General features: G+C 51.2%; 9 protein-coding genes across 11 annotated transcripts; 6 read left to right on the forward strand and 3 right to left on the reverse strand.

The window, feature by feature from the left end:
• Positions 1 to 1,621: 1,621 nt before the first annotated feature.
• J3458_000069 (uncharacterized protein) lies at positions 1,622 to 2,983 on the forward strand (the record flags this gene model as incomplete). The annotated part of the gene is made up of 4 exons (XM_007808229.1): positions 1,622 to 1,696; positions 1,763 to 1,954; positions 2,011 to 2,090; positions 2,143 to 2,983. 4 exons carry the CDS (start codon positions 1,622 to 1,624, stop codon positions 2,981 to 2,983), a joined length of 1,188 nt encoding a protein of 395 aa, XP_007806420.1.
• A 2,682-nt stretch (positions 2,984 to 5,665) lies between these two features.
• On the forward strand, positions 5,666 to 8,839 carry YME1 (i-AAA protease yme1). Of its 3 annotated transcripts, XM_066115923.1 has the most exons (3): positions 5,666 to 6,023; positions 6,094 to 8,085; positions 8,157 to 8,839. In XM_066115923.1, the coding sequence occupies exons 1-3, from the start codon at positions 6,003 to 6,005 to the stop codon at positions 8,595 to 8,597; spliced, it is 2,454 nt and encodes an 817-aa protein (XP_065977803.1). In that variant the 5' UTR covers positions 5,666 to 6,002; the 3' UTR covers positions 8,598 to 8,839. The 3 variants fall into 3 exon arrangements, with proteins under 3 accessions (XP_065977803.1, XP_007806419.2, XP_065977804.1); XM_007808228.2 differs by having other exon boundaries at positions 5,666 to 8,085; XM_066115924.1 differs by having other exon boundaries at positions 6,094 to 8,839.
• Positions 8,840 to 11,301: 2,462 nt separating this feature from the next.
• On the reverse strand, positions 11,302 to 11,703 carry J3458_000071 (uncharacterized protein; the record flags this gene model as incomplete). The annotated part of the gene is made up of 1 exon (XM_066115925.1): positions 11,302 to 11,703. The coding sequence occupies one exon, from the start codon at positions 11,701 to 11,703 to the stop codon at positions 11,302 to 11,304; it is 402 nt and encodes a 133-aa protein (XP_065977805.1).
• Positions 11,704 to 12,073: 370 nt separating this feature from the next.
• Positions 12,074 to 13,491, forward strand: J3458_000072 (uncharacterized protein; the record flags this gene model as incomplete). Its single annotated transcript, XM_066115926.1, has 2 exons — positions 12,074 to 12,120; positions 12,186 to 13,491. 2 exons carry the CDS (start codon positions 12,074 to 12,076, stop codon positions 13,489 to 13,491), a joined length of 1,353 nt encoding a protein of 450 aa, XP_065977806.1.
• A 282-nt stretch (positions 13,492 to 13,773) lies between these two features.
• Positions 13,774 to 15,319, reverse strand: GRE2 (methylglyoxal reductase (NADPH-dependent) gre2). The gene is made up of 4 exons (XM_066115927.1): positions 15,235 to 15,319; positions 15,147 to 15,167; positions 14,723 to 14,947; positions 13,774 to 14,618 (listed from the first exon to the last, which is right to left on the reverse strand). The coding sequence occupies exons 1-4, from the start codon at positions 15,254 to 15,256 to the stop codon at positions 13,864 to 13,866; spliced, it is 1,023 nt and encodes a 340-aa protein (XP_065977807.1). The 5' UTR covers positions 15,257 to 15,319; the 3' UTR covers positions 13,774 to 13,863.
• Positions 15,320 to 18,555: 3,236 nt separating this feature from the next.
• On the forward strand, positions 18,556 to 20,288 carry J3458_000074 (uncharacterized protein). Its single transcript, XM_066115928.1, has 3 exons — positions 18,556 to 18,983; positions 19,077 to 19,407; positions 19,569 to 20,288. The coding sequence occupies exons 1-3, from the start codon at positions 18,845 to 18,847 to the stop codon at positions 20,023 to 20,025; spliced, it is 927 nt and encodes a 308-aa protein (XP_065977808.1). The 5' UTR covers positions 18,556 to 18,844; the 3' UTR covers positions 20,026 to 20,288.
• Positions 20,289 to 20,640: 352 nt separating this feature from the next.
• Positions 20,641 to 22,355, forward strand: J3458_000075 (uncharacterized protein). The gene is made up of 2 exons (XM_007808223.2): positions 20,641 to 21,425; positions 21,487 to 22,355. Exons 1-2 carry the CDS (start codon positions 21,188 to 21,190, stop codon positions 22,314 to 22,316), a joined length of 1,068 nt encoding a protein of 355 aa, XP_007806414.1. The 5' UTR covers positions 20,641 to 21,187; the 3' UTR covers positions 22,317 to 22,355.
• Positions 22,356 to 23,874, reverse strand: J3458_000076 (uncharacterized protein). The gene is made up of 2 exons (XM_007808222.2): positions 23,484 to 23,874; positions 22,356 to 23,430 (listed from the first exon to the last, which is right to left on the reverse strand). The coding sequence occupies exons 1-2, from the start codon at positions 23,663 to 23,665 to the stop codon at positions 22,473 to 22,475; spliced, it is 1,140 nt and encodes a 379-aa protein (XP_007806413.2). The 5' UTR covers positions 23,666 to 23,874; the 3' UTR covers positions 22,356 to 22,472.
• A 412-nt stretch (positions 23,875 to 24,286) lies between these two features.
• J3458_000077 (uncharacterized protein) lies at positions 24,287 to 24,985 on the forward strand (the record flags this gene model as incomplete). Its single annotated transcript, XM_007808221.2, has 2 exons — positions 24,287 to 24,407; positions 24,504 to 24,985. The coding sequence occupies 2 exons, from the start codon at positions 24,287 to 24,289 to the stop codon at positions 24,983 to 24,985; spliced, it is 603 nt and encodes a 200-aa protein (XP_007806412.2).
• Between the last annotated feature and the right edge of the window lie 30 nt (positions 24,986 to 25,015).

Consider the following 25,015-nt stretch of genomic DNA (forward strand, 5'->3'; position numbering starts at 1 on the left):
GCCAGCCATTGCACACCCCACACCCCACACACCTCCGTCGTCCAAATCAGGGCCAATTTGCTTCTGTCTGGCAAAAACCACCCACAAAGCTTGCGTGCCTGGGTTTGTTCTGATGTGGTGTCTCATTGCCCCCCCGTCCTCCATGTTCTTGATGTATTGTTATATAGCATTCGCTTGCCTCGTCCCTCTTGCGCCATGTGTGCTGTTGATTCTGTGTCTCTCGCTTCTCTGCCTCTCGCTGCGGAGCCTTCTAGCACGCCTTCTGTATCCAACTTGATATACAACACGTAATTACGACCACAATTTGTTACGGCTGGGCAATCACGGACAGCATTAAGCCTTGTCTGCGGATTTCAACTTCGGCCTGGTTGTCGCCCGTGCACACAGCTTGAGCTTGGCTTATCTGTCGACTCGCAACGAACGCCAATTGCAAAAGTTCCGAGCAAGAGACACCCAGCGAACATTCGACTTCTACATACAACAACTTACAGCCTCGTTTGACGTTAGCCATTTCCACTTCCATCTGGTCCTCTCCGTCGAGCTACAGTGGGGATATCTTGGCCACGAGGACGGCGTATACTTCGCGAGCCAGCCTCGTGCCGTCCTAGCTGTTCCGGGCAACGCCGATAACTTTTGGTTTGGTTTGCCCAACGGTTCGAGAGTCAACGGTTGGCAGCTGCAAAGTTAGATTGGTGTCCGGGCTGGCATCTCATCTTGGGCTGGAACCACACAGAGACAGACCGTCTATCAAGCTTCCACAACTACAGACCACCAGCGGCCAAGGGAGCAGCCTAAGGGGGGCATCCTCTAAACCACATTCGACCTCCGAAACTTTTCAACCTGTCTCTGCCCACGCTACGCACTGTCCTAAACCTGCCCCGTGGAGATCGCCGTACCGTCCGTTGCAGCATCTGGTCTTGCCATTAATCTAGCCGATTGTGAAGCAGATTCCGGCTTGCCCGTGCCCGAGCGCAGTTCGAGTACCGCAGTCCACAAGTCCACAAATCCCTTGGTCTTCAGGGTCCTTGGGCCTGTCCCGAATAGCGACAGTCCCACGCTTAGTGTCTGCTTTCAAAAGCCACAGCTATCTGGTTGCTCCTACTTTTGACAGACCTCGCCCCTACCACACCCCCGTCCCACTTCCTCCATCCTTGCTCATTAGTCTCCGATCATATATGTACATATTGTATGTATATATATCATCTCCATCTCGCCGCCCTGCTACCCACTGATATCATCAAGCCTTGAGCTCAGATTGTTTTGGCTCTGCTGAACATTCATAAAGAAGACATTTCCCCCCTTCACCTCGACGTCCTCTCATCTTGGTCAACCTGGTTCATCCACGCTTTACCTTCCTTCTCACTTAGAATCATCATCCATTACATTCATTCCTTGTGGAAAGCAACCACGCCATCCGTCAAAGACCTTCTGCTCACCTTTACACCTAACACAACGTAACCACGCCTGGTATTACTGTTCACCTGTGTGTACGACATCAAACCGATTCTACCCTTGAACGACCTGCGAAGGTCTAGGAGGATACAACAGTATAGCCAGCATCATTCGCATCGGCGACACCCACAAACTCACCCCCAAGCCAAACTCAACACAGTCTCACACAATGGAGCTGCTTGAACTTGTCGAATATGAGCCTACGACGCGCCCTTTTCAGTGTGACTGGGAAACTTGCAACAAGGTGTGTAACTTTCCTCATCTTGTTGGCTTTTGAAAATCGTCTTACTTACCTTACCGCGTGTCGCAGAGCTTCAACCGCAAGTCAGACTTGCAACGACACTACCGAATTCACACAAATGAGAGACCTTACACTTGCACAACACCTGGTTGCGGCAAGAGCTTTATTCAGCGCAGTGCTTTGACTGTCCACATCCGAACACACACTGGTGAGAAGCCTCACCAGTGCCAGCACATTGGATGTGGAAAGCGCTTCTCCGACGTCAGTCCAGGCCGTCCATCTTCACCCTGCATTCAGCCTACTTACACTGCACACAGTCTTCGTCTCTAGCTCGTCACCGACGCATCCACACCGGCAAGCGACCCTACAAATGCGCCCATGATGGATGCCTAAAGAGGTGAGTTCATAATGCACATGACAAATGACTCGATTCTGACCATAGAAAGCAGCTTCTGTCGCAAGACGACGATGGTCAAGCACCAGCGACGATCTCATCAGCGCGGCCTGCATCCTAACGATATACTTGACGATTGCTCCTCGGAATCAGACATGGGCGAGTCCCCTCCTACGCCGAGTCAAACGATGAGTTGGCCCATGCAGGGAGCTATCACCCATCCTGCTATGGCTCATGCTCATCCCATGCACCGAGCCGCCTCATTTGCCGATTTTGGTCATCATGTAAACCAGTATGGCATGCCCCAGCAGATTGGAAGTCGTCACAGCATGCCCGCAGAAGTCCATGAATACCACGCTCAAGATGCTGGTATGCAGATCGTTCATCGACCTACCGGCATGCCCCAGCAAGCATACTACGTTATTGACCAGAATAACCCTGGCATTGCGACGATGAACACGGACGTGCCTCATGCATACCACATTCCCCGACAACAAGTCGAGCGGCCAGCTATTGACATGACCTATAGCGCCGGAAGCATGACTTCTATTAGCAGCAGCCCAGCCAGCTTCTCTCCCACATCCGGACATAGCCCAGGAATACACGACGGCATGTACACTCATCAGCCTCCCGCTGCGCCTACGTACAGCTTGCATGACGCCGCCGCAGTTGAGTCGCAAAACAACATGGTTTCATACGCTCAGCAGATGCCGCAAACGCAAGGATCACAGCCTGAAAACGAATGGGCATACCACTACCAGTCTCCCGTTGAGGTGGCTACGATTGGACAAATTCCTGCCTATGGCTCTGGAGTATATGACATGTACTCTGGTCCTAAGATCGAATTCGACGACCCTACCATGCGACTGCCTAGCTCCCGAGTTGAGACGATGTGAAATCAGAACCACGAACTTGCTGGTCGGTGATCAATCTCGCTGACATCTTGTGCGCTTCTGCTCTGGAATTCGAAAATAATATACCACATGTACAACTAATCACAACATATTTTTTACATGGGCGGCAACCACCTTATCATTGATTTCGCATTAAGTCTGGGGCGGATATACCATTTGGGATCTACAGAACCAATGATTTTTTCACTTACTTCATTACATATTCCTCTTGCCCCTTTCGCTGGTCCATTTATTGTTTATTATGTTGGGTGATTGCCTGGAGCTATCGAGCTTCGGTGCATATTCTGGCTATTTCCCCTAGTGTTTTTTTACCTGAGAACGAACGCATGGTTGCGGTATTACCTGGCACTGGCACAGGCTAAATGGAGATGAAAGGCATTTATTATGATAAAGAGAGTAGGGAGGTTCAAACCAGCATGAGCTATTGTATCATGGAAGGTTGGATGAAATGATATTTATTGTACGCGTACGATCTGATATACAAGGTACTTGCTAAACATACTTAATCGAATAAATTATCGTTATATACTACTCACGAACTTCGTGTTGTAAATTCTCTCCATGATATAGTCCAATCTCACCGAAAGTACTTGCACACGGCTAGTTGACCGCCGAAGGCTAGTCGTTTTATGCGACAAGCTCATGCAACCAGGGATTATGCTTATGCTAGTCAGGTTTATAAGTGTGTAAGCTCTACCGTCTACTTTGAACAGTACTTCCTGCCTGCATATTTTATGAGCTGGTATAAAACTTCCATTACTCACTGCACTTTGTTTTGGTCTCATTTTCTCCTTATCAGCTGACAACTCTGTCGCTGTCACGCAAGACGCCCCTTATGTGTCAAGGCAGGCATTGCCGTTTACTATAATTTTATTTTATCATTCTTATTTACACTCGGGTAGCTTTTTCTCCATACCGAATCTCCAAAATGAATTGTCTATTATTGTTTCTTCACGAGCGCTTGTGTGAGCGTGTGTGAGCGTCGTATCTTCGTATCGGTGCTTTTGTCCTTCCACGATCCCTCACATCCGTTCCCCGATCCCGGGTCTCATTTGCCTTTTCTAGCCCCCACATGACCCAACTTGGGCTTGCATTTACATTGCTTCCATTCCATACTTGTATTATAAATGTACCCATTTAGGTCGTGAGAAGTTTTCGTTTCGTCTTTCCAAGTACAACCTTGGCATGTCATCCGCTTGGCCCAGTCGGTTGAGCAGGAGCCCTTTTCGTTGTAGCGAGCTTCATAAACTGAATAGAAGCGACTATGTAGTCAGATGTTGATGTCGATAACACTAGTCAGACCAGACTATTTAAACGATTTGTTATCAGCATGGAGGCATTGGTTGATGTCTACTCAGGATTAAAAGTGAAATATTTGCCCTGTCAGACCCTACCTCAGGTGCCTTGACTGAGTCTCGATACGACTTGGAAATCCGGCAATGGGCTGTCTGATTTCTTGGCAAAGAAATTGAAACGAAATCTGGGGAAAGTCCTTGGAACGTTGTTGGACCACGCAGTACATTACTGGTCTGGGTTAACGGTTCGTCGTAGCTCTTGTGCCCTTGGAAGATGGTCTTGCTCCCGTAGGTCAAATTGAGCTTATTACAGGTGTTAAATAATTGATGGACTGCCTACTTTGAATGCCTTGACGCTGAGATTTCCGGACCATAAACAAAAGAACGACTTTGCTCAGGGGTGAACCAGACCATGATGGGATCTGCTTAAGATAGAGAGGCATAGAAAGAAACACGAATCCAATTCACTTGTAAATGCAACTGGATCTATATTAATTCCAGGTGCTAAGACACTTGACCGGCAATATTTACCACTACCATCCCATGGATATGCCGGTGCTGGCTGAGAGACTGTTGGCTAGCTTTTGTTGGCTCTGCATGCCTGGAGAGCCAATATACGGCGTTTTCTGCAAGACTCTGGCGTGAACTCTGACTATTCATACCATGTTTTATCAGAACCTCACGCTAGCATCGCTGGCATGAACTATGAAGGATGGACCCACGGTTGAGATGGTATCGGGGGCCAGCCGACTTAAGCAAAACGTCGAGCCAGTTGCCTTCACAATCCGGCTTCGGCAAGTTATCTACGTTAATGCTCGATCCTCAGGTCTAATATGCCCGAGGAAGAATACTCATCTTCCAATAGTCACTGTGATAGGCCCCTAGGGACGACACATTTGTTGAGGCCGCCCGTTTAGTGAGCCACAAAGGAGCAGACTAAGCTCTTCACCTCATTACTGCCACGGATATAAGCGGCAATGTCCATCCCAGCTAAACATACAGACGCAGAGGCGCAACTCTTGGGTGCGGTTGGAGCCAGTCCTGGGAGTTGGTTGGCGTCGCTGCGTTGGTGTGCCTTGAATGTGCATACTAAGAGTCTGGATTTTACTTTCGAGTGAGTGCCTTGAAGCACCGTATGATTCGCAAACCTACATGCATCTTATTGTGATACAATCCTTATGTTGGTCTTTTAAGCAATCAAATGGCCATTCAGGTGTGACAATTTTGAGAGCAAAGAGATTCTATGTGGTTCTATCGGTTGGTTGCGGAATCGGATCATCCAGCTTCCAGCTGATGACTAATGCCTAAGAGACGTCTTCCACGGAAAAATTGGGACCCACGACAACTTCTTGTGTTGGGATCCGCCGTCGTTGAACGAAGTGGCAAGTCGACATCATTCCCACAACCCACCCACGTTGTTGGGGGTACAACATCGATATTGACACAGCGCTCTACATCATGAATGCATCGATGTGAGAGATATATCTAGCGCCTAACATCAACGGACTCCCCATTAGCTTACAGTCGGTTGTGTGCGTGTACCGCCGTGGTTTGAGGCTGTTGAGCCGAACCGGACCAGGCATTGATCCACCTGACGAGACATCGGCGACCGCAGCCACTGTTCTTCATCTCTGCTCTATCACGCGATTGAAGAAGGGCGTTTCTATTGCTTGATACATTATCCCCGCGGGGTCTTCGCGAGGGTGATGGCTTTCCATGGCGTCCCGGTGAGTTCACGGGAAGGAGCACGAGCGAAGTGTCACCAACATGATTATTAGCTGACTCAGAAACTATCAGGCCATGGCGTCGGCCGCCGCAGAGGCCTGGCCATCGATTGCGAATTCGTTAATGACACCCTGGAGAAGTGCGACTTTGCCTACACGACGATTGGAACCGACACCTGTATCTGATTCCCAAGCTGTTGGGCCAACTTCCTCCAAGTCATCGTTGGCGCAATTGCCGGATTCCATACGAGATGCGAATCCACCAATATATAGCCTCCCTCCCATGCCGAAAGGTTCTATGCCGATGAAAATCCAAAACACCATATCCAATCCTTCTCAAATTGGCTTGCGTGCCGCGAATCCCGTTTTGCGACAACCTCAATTGCAGCCTAGGGGATATGTGCCACGGGCGCAATGGCGGCCGTTGGTTTCGATAGCTATGCAGAGATCTACGTTCCAAGGTGTGACATTGCAACAAAGAGGATTTGGTACAGGATTTGGCAGCTCAAACGGCATCTCCCGCAATCAGCTAGCCACTGTTGAAGAGTCCGCGAACCGCAACGCTGGCAACGCCAACATGCAAAATGCCTTTTATCAGCTCCTCCTTCGAGCAAACATGCCTGGAATCGTAGTCGAACGCTACCAATCAGGACGATTTGCAACAAACGCAGCAACCGAAGAAGCTTACAAAAAAGCATTGACAGCACTGAACGCAGGCACCAATGCCACCGGTGGGCCATCTGTTCCATCTGGATACTCTAGAGGACAGTGGGTCACGCAGGAGCAAGCTATTGCCAATGCTGCCGTTGCCGGTGGCTCATACGGTTCTGGAGCCAAAGGAGGCAAAGGGGAGCCAATTCACGTGGTCGTTCAAGAGTCAACGCGGTCGCTCATCTTTCGCTGGGTCAAATTCTTTGCGACATTTGTTGTGGTTACGTATCTCTGCTTCGCTGCTGTCACGATTCTTATTGAGACTTTGAGTACCTTTAGACGTGGACCTGGAGCCAAGACGGACTCGGAGGTAAAGGCAGAGAAGCAGACGACCCGATTCAGTGATGTCCATGGATGTGATGAGGCCAAAGAAGAGCTGCAGGAGGTTGTTGAATTCCTCAAGAACCCCGAAAACTTTTCTGACCTAGGCGCCAAGCTCCCCAAGGGTGTTTTGCTTGTTGGTCCCCCAGGAACTGGAAAGACACTGCTGGCCCGAGCCGTGGCTGGAGAGGCTGGAGTGCCCTTCTTCTACATGTCTGGTAGTGAATTTGATGAGATCTTTGTCGGTGTGGGAGCCAAGCGTGTGCGTGAGCTCTTTGCTGCGGCCAAGGCAAAGTCCCCTGCCATCATATTTATCGACGAACTAGATGCTATTGGCGGCAAGAGAAACCCTCGAGATCAGGCACATGCGAAGCAGACTCTTAATCAGCTCCTTACCGAGCTCGATGGATTCGACCAAGACACCAAGATTATCATCATGGGCGCTACTAACCTGCCAAACCTGCTTGACAAGGCTTTGACCAGACCAGGTCGGTTCGATCGTCACATCAACGTGGACTTGCCGGATGTTCGTGGCCGCCTCGCTATTTTGAAGCACCACGCCAAGAAGATCAAGGCGGCACCGGATGTTGATTTGGATGCCATTGCTGCTCGCTCTCCTGGAAGATCTGGGGCCGAACTGGAAAATATGCTCAACCTCGCTGCCCTTCGAGCCAGTAGGGCTAGGGCCACGGTGGTCTCCAAGGGTGACCTGGATTGGGCATTTGATCGGGTTACCATGGGCGCTGAGAGGAAATCAATGGTTGTTACGGAAAAGGAAAAGGAAATGACAGCTTATCACGAGGCCGGCCATGCGCTTGTACAGCTTTTTGAGAAGGACAGCTCCAGCAGACTCTACAAGGTCACCATCCTGCCGAAGGGTCCGTCTTTGGGACATACTGCCCACGTGCCGCAAATGGACAAGTACTCATACACTGCTGCCGAGTATATGTCCAACATTCGCGTGCTTCTTGGGGGGAAAATGGCTGAAGAGATGAGATACGGTGACGACAAGGTTACGTCTGGAGTATCAAATGTAAGTGGACTCCCGGTTAAGGATTTTGTTTTGTGCATTTATTGATATTTACTTACATTTGCCCCGTGTAGGACTTGGAGAAGGCTACTGATTTGAGTTTCATGATGATCACCAACTTTGGCATGTCGAATGTGCTGGGACCCGTGGAGTACGGCAGAAGATATGAAAATCTCAGCTCCGAAACTCGAGCTATGATTGAGGGTGAAGTCCAAAAGACTCTGAAAAAGTTATATGAGGACGTGAGAAAACTGCTCACGGAAAAGCGGAAGGAGCTCGACCTGTTGGCGCAAGCTCTTGTCCAGTACGAGACCCTTGACAAGAAGGAAGTGGAGCTGGTGATTCGAGGAGAGAAGCTGCCCGGGCGAAGCATTGTCCCTAGGGGCCCGCTGGTATTGCCAATCCCTTCGGATACACCCCAGCCACCAGGTCTGGGCAGTGTTCCGCATCCACAGCCATCCGGGTCAGAGGCACCGCCACCAGCCCAGGCAGATTCATCAGGAGTTGACAGTTGAAACGTCGGTATCGGCACCAGGTGGAGTAGGGCTGGGAGGAGTTGGAAGGAAGCAAAGCAGAGACAGATGACAGATGGCTGCGTGTGTAACCCTTGACTGAGCATGGGAAGGCTCATCCCCGGCTTGGACTCAAGGTTGAAGATGTATTCCGTGCAAGAGCGGATGTCGGGCGGCTGCCCCTTTGTACATTTACGGGTTCGGGCTATATACCATTCAATGCATATTTTCTTGTGTCGATGGACTTGATGTTCTGATTGAATGCTGTTTCTGTGAAGGGCAATGCCGGATGTCAAGTCAATAATGCCGACTTACCTGATATCACGTTACATCACGGCCACTAAGTACAGATTGGGCGTACTGTAAAGTTGCCGAAAGAAAACTGTAGACGATCTCGAAGCGAAGGAAACGGCAATGCAAGCATTTCACCCAAATCATGTGCCGACATATCAATGTATTCCGAAGCATGATCTTTGTCGGCGATTGTGTGTCGTCGCCGCCCCGCATCCCAACGCACGTTAAGCAAAAAAATACGGCAGCCTCGACTCTCGTTCTTGCTGCAAAAACAACCCGATCAGGCGGAGCTGAAGGCAAAAGCGGAAGGACCGCACAGTATTCGCATCTACGCGAGCCTGCAAGTCACACATTTTCCATTCAATGCTCTCTTTTTTTACTTTTTCGTGTTTTTTTTTTCTTTAGTTCATAATCACAGATCCAGCGTCACCTTTTTTTTACTCACCCAGAGTGACGTGACGCACGTATGCGCAATACAATCACATCAGTCTCCCCCACCCCCGTCGTCCCGTCTCCCGTCCCGTCGCGTATCTGCAATATGCCAGACAACACAGCACACACCCTCACACGGTGAAAGGGGGAAAGAACCAAGGATCCCCTCTTTCTGCCCTACCTACCGTACGGAGGGAGTGCCACCTCTTCCTCGTAGCTGACGGATTGCGACTCCCATTGTGCCCGGTTGGGTCGTGTGACCTGGCCGCACATGGCTGGGCTTTGTCTATTCGCCCTCGGGGTTTAAAATTTGTCTCCCTCCTTCGGATAAATACCACGACGACAGGGGAAAGACAAAAACCGCAGGGAACAAAGAGACTGGCGGGCTCGCGAAGCAAAAGACATGATTGGCGCCTTTTTTGTCTCTGAACACAGGCACATGGCTGTACGACCGGTGTGCTCGGGAGCATGATTGGGTTTTCCCTCCAGCTTTGTAGCGTTCATCCCCTTCCCGCCCGTGGTTTTGTGCAACCCACCATTATCGTGGGGTTGATTTTTGTTACTGACCCTCTGCTCTCGCAGGGAACCCGTGTACGTGTTGTACGTCCTGGCAGTGAGGTTTTTTATCCGCTTACGAAAGTGGCGTTTTCTTCTGTATCTCTGGCTTTGGGGGCCGTCGCGCCCGTTTCTTCGGCCGTGGGTTCCCAGATGTCTCTCTGGGCACAGAGTGTACAGAGTCTTCCGTAGGGGGGGCGGGATTGTCGACGCCACAACGGCATCGTGTGTCAGTTGCATTGATTTCTTGCATTTGCAGACAAGAAGAAAAAAAAAATGACCAAGACAGCTGGGAGAAATAGTACCAGGAAAACCAACATGTCAACAAGAGGGGTCGTAGATACTCCGTACTCTCCATGTATACGGATGACATGGTTGATGCTTGTGACGCAGGGGTTCATTTCACATAAGGCTGACTTGCATGCGTCGCTCGCTCCTCTTGGGCTGCCAACGGCCAAAAAAGAGGAAAACAACTACTACATGGCTGCCAACTTGGCTATGTAGGCACACTTGTCTGTTGTGCATTGGCAGGGTTTAAATTCAAACCTGCATGGGCAGTATGTGTGTGCCGGGGGATGGCAAAGGGGGAACGGCGGGAATTATGACTCTGTACAACCGCCGTACGTGAGTATACAATACGTCTGTCTTGTCTTTTTTTTTTTCAGCTCCAGTGTCCAATTCTTTGGTTGTTCTTATTGTACGAGTCGTTTTTTCCGGGGTCAGGCAGGGCAAGAAAAGGAACACTACTCCGTACGGCAGACGAAAAGAAGAGGATTGATCGGCACGCTGCATGTTGTGCGACAATATTAACCCCCATCGTCACTGACCTCGATGTCTCTCGCTTCGAGGGCGTGAATCAAACGAAGTGCATGGACCCATCTGACTTCTTTTCTTCTTGATTTATTTCTTGTCCCTCGGAGGGGGCTGTTCAATGCATCCTCGTCTTTTTATTCTGTCTCTTGCCCTTCACCCTCGTCACCGCTCCTCGTGACACCTTATACGATAGGGAAAAAAACTGCCCTTTTCGCCTTGATTCCATCCGGCGCAAGCCCGTTGCATAGAATCAATCTGTTTTGGCGAAACCCCAAGAGCATCCAGGAAACCAGGCACGTCAAAAAATCTGTTACAAGGCCTTTATTATCCCCCCCTTGCGCACGAATAATGCGTCCTGCCACGTTTTTCTCCTCACACTGACTCGGCGGGCGAAGAATAAAAATAAAATAAATAATAGGTGGCGGGTTGCGGGAGGGCCTACGAGTCGTCCGTCGTTCGTTCCCTTGCCGGCCGCTCCGTGTATAATTTATGCGGCTCTGGTTATCTGGAAATTAAACAATAAAGCAAGCCATCCTGCGTGGAGTTGCGAACCAGATAACCTTGCCTTGGTCCTTTTCTATTTTTTTTTTGTCCCTGTTTGCCTTTATTATATTCATTCTTCTTCATTCTTCTTCAATCTTCTTCTTCTTCCTCCTCCGCCGCCTCCGCTTCTACTTGGTTCTATTACCGCTTCGCTGGCCGGGAGACGGGCGCCCTTTCTCACATCAAACCCGGAAGTAGTCTTTTTGACGCCGTTTCGGTTTGAAGAGTCCCTCACCTTGTTCGGTCTTGACTCTTCACACTTTGTGGATCCCCCCTCCCCAACCATCAAGACACTGGTAGTGCCCCCATGGGAAGCAGATGGCAAGCGAAAAATTAGGGGGAAAAGGAAAAAGAAAAGCAAAAGCAAAAGAGCGCAGCTCGGGAGAGTCCCTCCCCCCTTCCCAGCCTTTGCATTTCGGCTTCGGATGGCATCTGTCGGCGGGGATCGCCTCGTGGAGACGAAATCTGTCATGGGGGACCATCAGGCGATGGCCAGGGCGACGCCGAGACCTCATCCCTGCGGATGTGGGCGTGTAAGAGCAGCGTCGGGAAGGGGGAGTCGAGCCACAGCCACGCGCGAGTTTATGCGTCGTCCAAGGGACAGCAAAACGCCGGTGCGAGCGTCGTCGTCTTCGCCGGCCGGTGCGAGTGTTGGTTGTCATGGTTGCGACTCTCTTTGTTCGCCAGTTAATGTCGGCGTTGGTGCGCACGACGGCATCTGCAGATGCAAGAACCAACAACAAGCCCAGGACGAGAACAACCGCAGCAGCAGTTGCACGCGCCGAGCAAGCTGCTCTACTCAACGGGCAGACTGCGGCGCCTGCCATCGTCAATTGGACTCGATGGTGCGCGATACACCCGCCCAAAGTCTCGTTGCCACCTTGAATCGGTTCGTCGACACTTAATACATACTCCATATCCGTCCTTGAACCTTCTAACAAAAGGTCTAAATAGCCTCTCCGGCCACTCAGCGCTCCAGCCGAGTGCTCGACACTCGCCGGATACGGATACGGAACCAAAGCAAGCACCACCTCCTCCGTCATTGTCACCGCACCACCACACCGCTCAGGGCCATCCATGTAAGTCGACGACGCCGCCCGGCCCAACAACAACAACAACAACAACAGCAACAGCAACAGCAACAAGCAAGCATGCTCGAACTCTTTCATCGTCCACCCTACAAACAACACAAACACCATCCGCCGCCCTTCAAAACCGCCAACTCCCGCCTCCGTCTCCCTCCCCTTCCACCGCCGCCGGCACGTATATCCAAGACCCTTCACTTGGTATTCTGCTGCCCAGCACCATCACCCCCACTGCCACCCCTTCCAACACACCATCCAGCGCATCTACATCGACTGCCGTCATTGTCACCATTGTCCTGGGCACAATTGCCGGCGTCGTAGCAGTCAGTCTGGTCGTCATTCTCATCAACATGCAGCTCCGCCGGCGAAGAAGAAGAAGAAGAGGCCAGCCTTCTTCCCCCATGGAGAGCGACAAAAAGGGCCTCAGTGTGAATGCCAGTTCAACCGTGTTAAACTCGCCGGGTCTCGCGTCGCCGTTTCCCAAAGTGGCAGCCTCGTCGCCGCCAATGGCCCCGGGAAACGAAATCCCAGCCAGAGGCGGAAACGACGTTGGGCTAGACGAGCTGAGGCCCCCTCCGAGACTTGGCGAGAGAAAGTTCCATCAGATAACGAGGAGCGAGGGCTCCATCGACGTCAGGCCGTCGCGAAACTCGCATCACACGCGCTGGGGAAAACCCTCGAGCCTGGGAAACATACCCTCTGTCAAAGACATGCCGTCCTATCATGTGGACGATGCGCAAACGCACGGCCATGCACCACCTCCAGACTTGCGAGCGCCGGGCCGCAATCATCAGTACAACCTCTTTCCTGCGAGGACAGCACCACCGCCAATCAAGACTCATAAGCCAGCCGCATCAACATCCACCACGTCTACCCTCCAAGGGACCGGGGCGACTCCACCGCGGACCCCAAAGAGCGGCATCCCCAGCCCGGTCAACGGCCTCGTGTCGCCGGGGCCCCCGCCAACGCGGGCGCTCCCCTCTCCGCCCTTCAAGTACTGGCAGGTCAACCCGCTGTCGCCACCGTTGGACTCGCAAGTGGACCACGTTCGTCCAGAGGAGATTGGGGTAGCCATTGGGTCGCCCACGACGGAGGAGAGGAGGGAGAAGAGGCCGCGCTTGGATGAGAAGGACATGGAGAGACTGGGCGGCACGTACTCGCCTTTTAGGAGGTGATGTATTTATTCATTGACAGGAAACTATCAACCGTTTTGTATTTTGACATTGATGTGGCATTTCATGATGCTGAGAGGAGCATGAAGTAATGGAATATGAGACATGTACGCATTGGTGTATGAAACACGGCATTTGGGGTGCGTTGGGTTGCGATGCCGTGGCATTGGCATTGGCATTGGCATTGTAGGACCACGGGATACGGTTCACCACACATGGTAATGGCATTCGTTTGGCGAAATAGTCTTTTTTTTTTTTTTTTTTTTTTTTTTTCAAACCTCTTGTTGTATAATAAAACCGGGCCGTCTAGAGATGCTAATTTTTGATTGGATTCCATGCCCTCGTTGCCCTTTTGCCCGGTGGTTGGTTCTTTTGTTAGATGCCGTGTTCCTTGAGCGACCGTATCAGGTCGGTGATGCTCGACTCCAGGCTGGTCCATTTCATGCCCAAGACGTTGGTGGTCGCGTCGTTGTTGTACTTGAAATTCTCGCTGGCGGGCGGCGCCCCTCCGCCCTCCACGTCCTTCTTGGGCAGTTTATCCCCCAGCTCGGGAAACGCGGCCCACGCAATCTCGGCAATGTCACGGTTCCTGAACCTGCCCCCAATGGCCAGGTGGCGCCTCCCGCCGGCCTCGGGCCTCTCCATGGCGCGGATGTGCGCCAGCGCCGTGTCCCGCACGTCGACCCAGACGGTGACGGGGCCCGTCGCGGGAATCCCGTCGTTCCAGCCGCCGCCGACGAGGGCCACGGCACGCTCGTTGGACGTGTTGATGCTCTCGAGGGAGGCCAGGTGGTGCGCGACGGGGCCAAACACCAACGGCGGGCAAATGGTGGCCAGGTCGAAGCCGGGCTTCTCGCGGGCGACAAAGTCCCACGCCGCCTTCTCGGCCAGCGTTTTGGAGAGGCGGTACGCCGTGGCCGGGGACGAGTGAAGGTCTTGCGTCCCGACTGGGTTCCAGGACTCTTCGGTGAAGGTGTGAGATGCGTCAGAGAGGCGCTTCTCGTCCAGGACGGCGGCGAACGAGGACGTGACGACGACGCGCTTGACGGTCGGCGCGGACCTCTTGATGGCTTTGAGGATGCCGGTTGTGCCGATCACGGCTGGGTCAATCAGTTCCTTTTGGGCGTCGGCTACGGCGTGTTGGACCTCTTGTCAGTGGTTGTTGCTGGAACTCATGCTGTAGCTGCCGGGGCCGTGTCCTGTCCCTTTATTTTTTTTGTCGGAATCGACTTACTCCATTTGAAGTGGAACGGGCTGGCCGTGTGCAAAACCACCTCGAGACCCGGCTTCTTGACTACTTCGTCAAACGCGCCGTCCTTTGCGATGTCGCCGACTACGACGACTTCCAGCTGGCTGCCCTTGTCTTTGTAGGCGTCGCGTATGGGCTTCGCCTTTTGCTCAGACCGGACGGTTGTGATGACCGTGTGGCCCTTGCTCAGGAGCTGGTCGAGGATGTGGGCTATCGCATCACCGCGAGGTTAGTATGGCGTTATCTGGGCTCCAGTGTGGTTGTTTTCCGCTGGCGGCATCACGGGAATGACAATGGATGAGTGGGGAGAGGGGGGGATTGCGCCATCTCCGTTGTTTTTCACTTCTCAGCAATAACCTCTTGGATGCTTTCATGAGGTTGTCTTTGAATCGAGGGGGGATGAACCTACCAGCTATGAAGCCCGAGCCGCCTAAAAAAAAGTCGATGATTATCAGTTCCTACATTCCTACCGCCAGACTCTCCAATTCACTGCTCACCAGTAAGAAGAACCTTGGTCATTGTGTTGTCCCTTGGTGGATTGGACAGTCAAATCGTGCAATGTGAGTAAATGAAATTTTGGAATGAAAAGGATTTTGATACACAGGGTTGCCTTGACATATTTATAAGCTCCCCCCCCCCCAAACGAGAGCCATTTCTAAGCCTTGACGTCAATATCCATTTAGCACCCTTATGTCCGGCGGTGGAGATAAGGTCGCACCGATGTTAACCTCCCTCAGCACCATCTAGCTAGTTCTTCCCCACGCTCCCATCGTGGGGTTTGCGTTTTGGGGGTCAGGTCAAAATTATTGCGAAAAACTTGTGTTAATATCGACGAATTTCCCGAGATGGACGCCCAGAGCCGCAATATTGCCCAAATGCTTCAGACATGTTAGCAACATCCACCGTTGAACAAAAAGCCGTCCATATTTGTACGTACCTGACTCCAGTATAGACCAGTCATAGTAGACCCTGGCGAAACAGCGATTAATCGCTTCAAAATTTGGTCCCCCATGTTGCTTTCCTCTAATTTAAAGTGAAACGTTCGTTTGCGATTTGTCGACATCTGTACATTGAGAAGATATTAGCCTCAAGTTTCCCTTCTGAAGCGATACTGCCGAACGACGAAGCTTGCACTGAAAGCTACGAGCACGTCCCCCATGTAGACCATTCTCATCTTATCGTTACTGCGAGGTTGAAGAAATACTTCGATGGTGTCGATTATTTCCCCACCAGGCCCATCACTAGAAAAGTACATGACGCTATCTCTCGGCCCAGCCTTGCATTTTCCTACTCTTCCCATAGCTTTTGGGGTATGTATTGCATAGTGAAATCCGATGCCACGGAGTACTGCATGATTCTGCTGCCGTGAAACAATCGTCGTCAAGATCTAAGTCGTTGGTTGGCATTCGAGGGTACCAAAAAGCTGAATGCCTCACTGAGATCTTGCCAGTAGCTTCTTCTCCGGAAAGAGGGCCGCTGTGCTCCGTGGTTGCCAGGCTGACCATTTTGAAGCTCTGTAGAAATCTAGTTAGAGTTCTTCTGGCTGACTTAACCAAGAAGGCAGAGAGAAGGCGGACACGAGAACGTATGTCAAATCCGGCTTTGATAGATTTTACCGAGGTAGACACTGCGAGTCGCTGCGTCTTCAGGAGGCCATCTAGGTTCTCGATCAATCTCGATGTTTTCCCATTCTTCATCACACATTGTATACCTTGAGTACCAGTAGCTCCTGCCGCCAAATTGAAGCCCAAAATAGGTTTTGTAATATTCAGATATATCTCTTCTCCCAGCGTGCTGAGACTCAGACACGCATCTCCGACCCTCGACGTAGTATTCGGATGCCAGCTATATAGCGGACATCTTCAAGCCGTGTAGTAGAGATTGCCAACTGATAAGGCGCAACTGGCAATCCTGCTTCTACTTCGCGGACTTGGCGACAGCATTTGGCGAACCCGGCCATGAGAAGGCTTTCGTTCTGGTTGGCACTGGCCTCGAGCCATTTCGCAGCCCCCTGGTACGGTGGAGGTAAACTTGATGGAGGTAAACTTGGTGCCTCGTTCCATTTTGATGATAGAACTTCCAAGACCTGCTGGTTTAGATTCATAATTCTTGCCCTATTTCGCAGGCCTGGGCTACACTGTGCTCTATTTGTACGACGATATATACTCAGCCAGTTCAAACTGTGATCCCATTTCTGCGACTCAAAGAGCCAAAAGCGTTCGCCGGTTGCCGAAATTCTAGACCTCCAGAAACGGTTGTTGTAGTATGCCGAAATAAAGCCTCGAGAGGCTCGGCGAGCCCTGAAGACATCTACCGTCGGCAACAAGGACGCAATGGCGAGGCACAGCGTCTCAGGAAGAAGGGTAAAGCAATCGTTTGTAGTGGGCTTGCGGTATGGAATTGGTCTGCTATCCCATTTCGGAGGCCTTGTCTTCTGGGTAAGAAGCTTCTTGATCTCCGAAACGCTATAGGGATCTTTACTAGCGGTGTGCGATAGTTTGGAATCTCTAGCAAGATATTCGAAATTGCCCTCCCAGGGATAGTGGTCTTCGTGGTTTGCACTAATAAAACCGCCATCATGAAAACCAGAATTCAGATCCCAATTCCAAAAGATATCTTCATGTGGGAAAGTCAGTGATTTGTGAAGGTCAAAAAAACGATCTACCGATACTGTTTGAGGACAAGAGGTCTGGCCCAACAGAGACCAGCAGGGCTCTTGCAATGGGAAGCCGTGTAAATGGTTGACCGGAGCTTGGCCAAGCACGCCGATGTGCACGCTTTCCGCCGCATGCGGCCCCTGATCATCCCAACGACATTCGCAATGTAGGGGTGCCTTGAAGTTACTAGAATCAAGGGGATCATAGAACCTGACGCCGCTGATCTCGACACCGGCTTGTCCTCTGTACACTACTAAGATTAGGCCAGCTTGTTCATAACGGGAAGCACACCATCAACACTTACAGATTCAGAATTGACTGGCCCAGGCGACAGCGGGATCGGTGCCGTAGCTGCCAATGGTAAAGCTGCAAAGGACACAAGGAACGAGAGGACCGTATGTAGAGTGGCATGGCCAAGGGTGTGTAACGCAGAACCTTGTCAGTTTATGAGTAGCTGGGTACGAATTAACTTTTAAATTCAGAGGCGTCTTCGCAGTCGATGATGATTTAAAAAAAAATTCCGTGAGAGGGGTCAAGTTACATATTCTTCCTGGCGAAATATTATCCAATGCGCAAGAAGACACGGAAGGTGCCATGTGCCATGGCCATGAAGGGAATCGCGAAAAATCCAAAGGCGTCAGCTGGCAGCAGTTGCCCGTTCATTGGTGCACGCACGTTACATACTAGGTACGAATATTATACATAAAAAAATTTTAACTTCAAAGGCGAGATGGATTTCCGTACGAGAAACCGATTCATAAGTGGATGGAGTGCCTTGAACACGGGCTGTTGTTTTGTTTGGTTTCGTTTAGTGAGGATGCAACAAGTAACCAACCAAAGGGGACGACCGTTTGTTTCCGATGTAACCAGCTACGGCAGTTTGACCAGAATATACTAGGAGCTCAGGAGAGTCTGCTCGTCATCGCATGACATGTATTACTCGGCGCTGCACAGATGCTTTAGATGATTATCCGCTCGGCGGCCTTTTTTTCTTCTTTTTTTTTTAAATACTAACTTATATCAATGTCTCAATCCAGCATCCCCAGAGTCGGATTCGGCCGCAGTGGGGCCCGTATGTGACCCCCAGCCATTCCTCTCTCGTCCACCAACAAGGACCCGGTCCAGTAAGACGCCAGCACAAACATCCTCGAACCTCGGCCCCGGATCCCCAAGCTGCCCACGTCTTGAGCCTTCGCAACCGAGCCGCAGCTCATAAAAAAGAAAACACATCTTGCACTCTTGTTGGAGCCTCCCCCGCAGCTAGTCATTGTATGCCTCGCAAAAGAGCAAAGACATCCGAAACATCGGTTCTTACCGCCCTCGCCATTCACCACCATCTCTCAAGCAGCCGTGGCCGCCGCCGCATATCAAATAGCTATTTCGTGACCAGGAGCCACACACACACTCACTCACTCACGAGTCACGGCATCTTTGGCACACGCTAAACGCAATGGCAGACCAAGCTCAAAAAAGAATCAATGCCATCGGCCAGCAGCTTGAGCCGTCACCAAGGGGCCTCCCACCAATCATCAAGGTGGCCGGCAAGTCCAACGGCCCTCGAGCTGAAGGCAAGGTCGTCATCATCACAGGTACGATCCACCGTGATCCGCACGCATCACCCACACCGTCTCATCCTGCAATGGGGAACCCGGGCTAACGTCCAACCAACCCCGGTTGCCCAGGAGTAAATTCGGCTCTGGGTATTGGTCGCGCAACGGCCCACCAATTTGCAGAGAATGGCGCCAAGGCAGTCTACATTTGCGACTACGCCGACTCCAACCTCGCCGCGCACAAGCAGGAGATTACGGCCCTGTATCCGGCGGTCGATGTCCACATTTGGCAGTTTGACGCCGCAGACGAGGCCAAGGTCAAGGCCGTAGTAGATGACGCTCTTGATCGATACGGCCGTCTGGATGTGTTCTTTGCCAATGCCGGCATCACGGGTCGGAATGTCGTCTTCACCGAGTTCAAAGACTCTGATTTCATGGAGGTTCTCAAGACAAACACTCTTAGGTAAAGAAAGGGACCAAAAAACCCTCACCGAACCCCCCCCGGCCCCCCAGTGTTAACCTTATGCCTGTACCGGTTTCTTTTCATGCCGGCACGGAATCAAGTTTCAGAACCATAAATCGCAAAACGCAGAATCCACAACACGTGCTAATACCAAGGCATAGCGTCTTCCTGGCAGCAAAATATGCTGCGCCTGCCATGATGAAAACATCAGCATCCAAGCCTATATCAGGCGGGTCCATCGTCGGAACCGCTTCCGTCGCCGGAATCCGCTCCAACGCCGGATCAACCCCCTACTCAGCCTCCAAAGCGGCCGTCGTCTCTCTCGTTCAGACTATCGCTTACCAGCTCGCTGGTACGGGGGTCCGCGTTAATGCTATTTGCCCCGGTCTCACCGAGACGGGCATGACGGCCCCCGTGTACCAGGCCGCCAGGGCGAGGGGCAACGAGAAGAAGATTGGGCAGTTGAACCCTACGAGAAGAGGCGGCCAACCAGACGAGATTGCGCGGGTGGCTCTGTTCCTGGGCAGTGACGAGAGCAGCTATGTGAATGGCCAGGCTTGGGCTGTCTGTGGCGGATTGAGCGCCGGACATCCATTTGTTCCGGGAAAGTTGAGCTAGAATATCGTCGACCATGTAACTCGGAGGATGTAGCAGAATAATTTTTTCTCATGTCTGGAGATATAGTCTGGTATTTAGTTTGGAAGGTGTGATTCTCGACCTTCGTTTTTGGCACGTGCCGTGCATAATTTTCCTGATACGTCTCGGAATCCTAGAACCAAGCTATTGTGGAAAGATGCCAATTTTCGTCTTGAGTCCCCCATCAAGAACAATTCGTATCTACGCATGAACTGGGCAGATCCAGAGATCGGCATTTGACAAACCATGCATCCCTGGGCCAAGTCCCGCTGTCAGAGGTGAGCATTGAATGCGTCCAGCAAATGATGCCAACAGGAGAAAAGCCGAGACCAACGCCGGCCAGTCATGATTGCGCCAATCTGCTTGACCAAATTCACCCCCGTTCCGATTTGCAAGCTGAGCCTTCGCGAAACGACACCGGGGTGTTTTAAGGTCAAAACGTCCAACCATGTAACCCGACTCCACAAGGGGACCATCAGCCTCCGCGTTAAATCCTTAGCATGTATGTATGTATGTGAGGCTTACGAATATGTCGCAAGTAAACTCTGGTTGTCTGGAACAGGTTTTTTTTTTCTTTTTTGACCTCCCATCCCACTCGGTGTTTGGGGTCATTGGGTTCGCACGGACTAGGAACAACGACAAGTTTCTTGGTTGAATTACTCACAAACCTGCTCAAGCTTCTTTCATTGGATCTTGGCTGTGACTTGGGAGACACCCTAATGGGGTAGTGACTCCGGGTCCTATTCCACAGCAGATGCTACCTTGGACGAACATCACGTTGGCATTTGTAACACCGCACGTTCCAATGCAGGAAGAGGTTCATGGCGCAGTTTCCGGTGTCATTCCGAACAAGAAGGGACCAGCAGTTGCCGAGAGGAACATTGCAAATGTCGCAATTATGCATAGATGAGACGCATCGACAAATCGCCAGTGATGAAAGCATAACGGGAACAATTAATGGGGTCCGATGGAGACTTGGTAGTAATTTCTTGATGCCTCAGTGTGTAAGAGAGCCGGTTGACCAGCTGCGCCAAGTATAAAGGCAAGGCGAGGAACCCCCGGATGAAATTCCCTCGTCCGTCACCATTAATAATACAAACCAATCGAGAACAGTAAATCGCATTCCCACTGTGTCAAGACAAACATGATTTTGCCCTCCCTCACTGCGGCCTTGGCTTTCTCAGCCGTCGTATATGGCCATCCTGAGACTGAAGAAGAGCGCAAAGCACAAGCCGCAACTCTTCGTCGCATCGCAGCACACTCCAAGCGAAGCCTTGCCAACTGTGCTGATTCACCTGCCGCCATTGCCCTCAAGGAACGAGCTGTAGCCCGTCGCGCTGCTTGGGCTGATGAGCTGCGTGTGAAGAGAGGACTCAAGACTCGTAAGTTACAATTCTCGACTTCTGTTTGTTGCACGATGTACTAACGCAAACATGTAAAAAGACGCTGAGCGTCGAGGTCCCAAGGAGCTCGAGAAGTATCTTACTCTTTCCCATAACGAGACTTCCAAGGGATATAACCTTGAGACTCCTTTCGATGTCCTCTTTGGCTCCAACGCGAGTTGCATTCTTGTCCCGGAAACTATTATTGGTCCATACTATGTTGAGGGCGAATCTTTCCGGACAGATGTTACTGATGGAGAACCAGGTGTTGCTTCACACTTGGATTTCCAGTTCATTGACATCAATACGTGCGAGGCAGTTCCTAACCTCATTATTGACCTGTGGCACGCCAACGCCACTGGTGTCTATTCTGGCGTAACGGCAGAATTCCAAGGTGGTTTGAAAACCAACTTCGGCCGTGGCATTCAGCAGACAGACAAGGACGGCGTGGTGCAGTTTAGCACAATCTTCCCAGGCCACTACATTGGTCGAACCAACCACTTCCACGTCATGTCCACTGATAATGCCACTATCCTGTCAAACGGAACTTTTGAAGGTGGCACTGTTTCCCATATTGGACAGGTTTACTTCGACCAGTCTCTCATTGCCGAAGTTGAGAAAAATGAACCGTATACACGGAATCAGCAAGCGGTCACAGACAATCGCCAGGATGAATTCACTGGTGATGAGGCGACCGAAGACTATGATCCATTCATGAAGTATGTTTACCTTGGCGACGAGGCTAAGGACGGTCTTTTGCTGTGGCTCACAGTTGGAATCGACATTACTACCAACTACAACGCCAACGTGTCTGTAGCCTCAAAATGGCACCCAGAAGGTGGCACTGATGAGGGCGGAAGACCCAAGAAGGAGAAGAAAAGCCTCCTGTAAGGCAAAGGATACCTAAATAGGGGTCCCTAGCTGAAAATGAACGGTCCTGTAAATCGTCGACTATTCAAGTACAACTTGATAGAATAGAATAGAGTACAATAGAATGTGAGACCTTCGCTGGGATTTTGTATCTCTTCAAGAGGAAATGAAGTGCTATCAAGTGTCAGCCTCCATGGCGACTTCTACGGGCGTTGCCTGTGCAATCCTGTCGAGCATGGCATCACGCCACGCAATATAGTCTGATTTTCTAGCCTCGCTCAACAAGTCATATCGTTCTTGGAGCATTGTGTCCGCGCGCCGGGTAGGCAGAAGAGCCTCCAAGTTCTCTACACCATCATCTGACAGATCTGCATCTGTCCTTGTAGTAGAGCTAATCACGTCGACAATCCCTTCATACCAATCGCCAGACAACCAATCATTCTCATTGACCTTGGCCACAGCGGCATCAAAGTCTCTAGGCTTGAGGTCATTCCAGCCTTCCCAGGCGTCGGATTCATCCACATCGGGCACTGTAACTTCTCGATTGGCCTTGGCTACAAGAGCAAGAATCTCTTTTCGAAGCGGCACATATCCCTCGCGGTCAATATTGGCGCCAGATGTGATTGATCGAACACGCATGATAACGAAAAAGTACACAGCTGCTAATAAGTCGGTTACGTGATGAATAACCCACTGGTCTTGGGTTGGGCGGCCCTCTTGTGTGAGGATATGCTCCATACCAGCTAAAACCGTAGGTGCAAGCCGTTTGTGATCCGACTCGGCACACATGAATCGAATGACTGGTTGAATCCAAGGGTGTAGATGACCATTTGAGTTTTGTGAGTCGAGGTTGTTTCCTTTGGCGGGGGATTTAGCATTTTTTGGTGTCGTACGGAAAGGAGCCAGGGCTGCCTCCTTTGTTGGAATTCCTCTTGATGGTACTCGGCGGGTCTCCGACTTCGATGGCGTGTCCTTGTCACGTTTCTTGGAGCTTGAAGTTTGATTACGGGTTGGCCTTGGTGTAGCTGCAGGATTGGGCAAGATATTGTCCAGGTGGGTATACAGCCGTTTGTAGATACGCGGGGGAATCGGGGGACGAGGTTCAATAGGTGGCAAATCAAGCGTGATCTTAAGGCTACAAGAGTGTCAGCAAGTATATGGCGGTATTTGATACGGTACCACACTGACCGATCACAAGCTATGTTGGCACATGCATATTGTCGAGCTATCTCTTCCTCTGCCTTCAGTGTGCTTGCCCGGTGTCGAGATTGGGCAAGCAGTGATCCTGCCAATTCCACAAGGGAGGGTGGTAAATCCGAGCCATATGTCGGCATCATTGATAGCAATGCCTGCTCAATCTGTCTACTCATGTTGGCTGTGCGGCTCAACGCGAAGCACCACGCGTGAGCTTTCTAAAATGGCGTAATGTTTCAGGTGAGAAAACTGAGATCAAAGTGCACAAATAAACAACCAGTTGAGCCGGAACTGAGTATAGTCAAGTGTGAGTTTGCTCTTTCTTGCAGCCACAACAACAACAAGCAGTTGTGCTGATATCAATGGTATCAAGGGTATCACTGGGACATGTGGCGGTATGATCCCAAAGGAAGCCGCGAAGCTCCATCAGCCAAATTCATGTTTGCGCGACGTTTATCGATAACGGATCTCCATACTCCACACCTCCATGCTGGGTTATGTGACGAATGCGCAGGGCTTCGTCGTGGAGCACAAGACATGGAACGCTGAAAACCACCTTCTCGCCGCTGATTGGTTGGCATCCATCCCTGCTCACAGCGCTGAAAACCTGCCGGAGTCGCCAGCAATCTGCATTCGGCGCCTGTTTCCAAAGTTGGTTATCAACCGCCGCTAAAAAGCCAAATCGACCGAAGGCGGGCCCCTTTCATGGCATCTACATTAACCAACCCATCGTACATCACAGCCCCCAGCAATTGAATGCCCTTGAATGCAATTGCACACTTGTCAAGGCACAAACCATGCAGACCACCCCGTTATTACTAGCAATTGCTCTCTCGGGCTTGGCCAACGCCCACGGCAACCACGGCCAGAAGCCCATGGTCAGTGAAGATGCCACATGGATGGAGAAGCACATGGCCGGTATGTCTCAAGCTCACGACTCTCACCCAGATCGACATTCCGGACTGTCTAGCGACCCAACAAGAAGAGTTCAATGACTGACACGAATGGATACAGAGGAGCACCACATCGATTCGTGGGATACCGGCGCCTTCTTCGTCCTCCACGACTACAACTCCGACGGTGCCTGGCAAGGCGAAGAAATCATGCGAACCTACGGCCTAATGGACCCTTCGAATAGGGATATGTCGCACGACAAGAAGCTAGAGGTCCTGCAACATCTCATGGGTCTTCTGGACAAGGACCACAACTGGGAGGTCTCGGGTAAGGAGTTCAAGGACTTCATCGACGGGGGCGAAACGCTCCCTGATATGGGTACTGGGCCGGGCCACCATGGTGACGACGAGTACGAGTATGAAATTCATCACTGGGAAAAGTATCACGATGAGAATACAAAACTGGAGGACCTAACGCACCCGGAGGACATTGAGCATTTCAAGCACCATGAAGAGTTGGAGAGAGCGCAAGAAGCACAAGAGGCAATGGACAAAAAGTCGATTATCGAAGAGAACATCCCCGCCAAGTTTCGGAGACATTAAGCCCGGGAGGACGAGTATCTCTCCGTTGAA

The sequence above is a fragment of the Metarhizium acridum genome (genome assembly GCF_019434415.1).
Source record: "Metarhizium acridum strain ARSEF 324 chromosome Unknown scaffold_1, whole genome shotgun sequence".
NCBI lineage: Eukaryota > Fungi > Ascomycota > Sordariomycetes > Hypocreales > Clavicipitaceae > Metarhizium > Metarhizium acridum.

What these genes read in the sequence shown, in the direction of transcription:
- J3458_000076 (XM_007808222.2), bottom strand. Translation starts at nt 23,665, where the DNA reads ATGAGTAGACAGATTGAGCAGGCATTGCTATCAATGATGCCGACATAT. An exon ending in GCCAACATAGCTTGTGATCG is followed by an intron (nt 23,431 to 23,483) that starts GTCAGTGTGGTA and finishes ACACTCTTGTAG; the next exon opens with CCTTAAGATCACGCTTGATT.
- J3458_000075 (XM_007808223.2), top strand. Translation starts at nt 21,188, where the DNA reads ATGATTTTGCCCTCCCTCACTGCGGCCTTGGCTTTCTCAGCCGTCGTA. An exon ending in GAAGAGAGGACTCAAGACTC is followed by an intron (nt 21,426 to 21,486) that starts GTAAGTTACAAT and finishes ACATGTAAAAAG; the next exon opens with ACGCTGAGCGTCGAGGTCCC.
- J3458_000074 (XM_066115928.1), top strand. Translation starts at nt 18,845, where the DNA reads ATGGCAGACCAAGCTCAAAAAAGAATCAATGCCATCGGCCAGCAGCTT. An exon ending in CAAGGTCGTCATCATCACAG is followed by an intron (nt 18,984 to 19,076) that starts GTACGATCCACC and finishes CCGGTTGCCCAG; the next exon opens with GAGTAAATTCGGCTCTGGGT. An exon ending in CTCAAGACAAACACTCTTAG is followed by an intron (nt 19,408 to 19,568) that starts GTAAAGAAAGGG and finishes ACCAAGGCATAG; the next exon opens with CGTCTTCCTGGCAGCAAAAT.
- YME1 (XM_066115923.1), top strand. Translation starts at nt 6,003, where the DNA reads ATGGCTTTCCATGGCGTCCCG. An exon ending in TGGCTTTCCATGGCGTCCCG is followed by an intron (nt 6,024 to 6,093) that starts GTGAGTTCACGG and finishes AGAAACTATCAG; the next exon opens with GCCATGGCGTCGGCCGCCGC. An exon ending in TTACGTCTGGAGTATCAAAT is followed by an intron (nt 8,086 to 8,156) that starts GTAAGTGGACTC and finishes TGCCCCGTGTAG; the next exon opens with GACTTGGAGAAGGCTACTGA.
- GRE2 (XM_066115927.1), bottom strand. Translation starts at nt 15,256, where the DNA reads ATGACCAAGGTTCTTCTTACTG. An exon ending in GACCAAGGTTCTTCTTACTG is followed by an intron (nt 15,168 to 15,234) that starts GTGAGCAGTGAA and finishes ACTTTTTTTTAG; the next exon opens with GCGGCTCGGGCTTCATAGCT. An exon ending in CCCGTTCCACTTCAAATGGA is followed by an intron (nt 14,619 to 14,722) that starts GTAAGTCGATTC and finishes AACACGCCGTAG; the next exon opens with CCGACGCCCAAAAGGAACTG.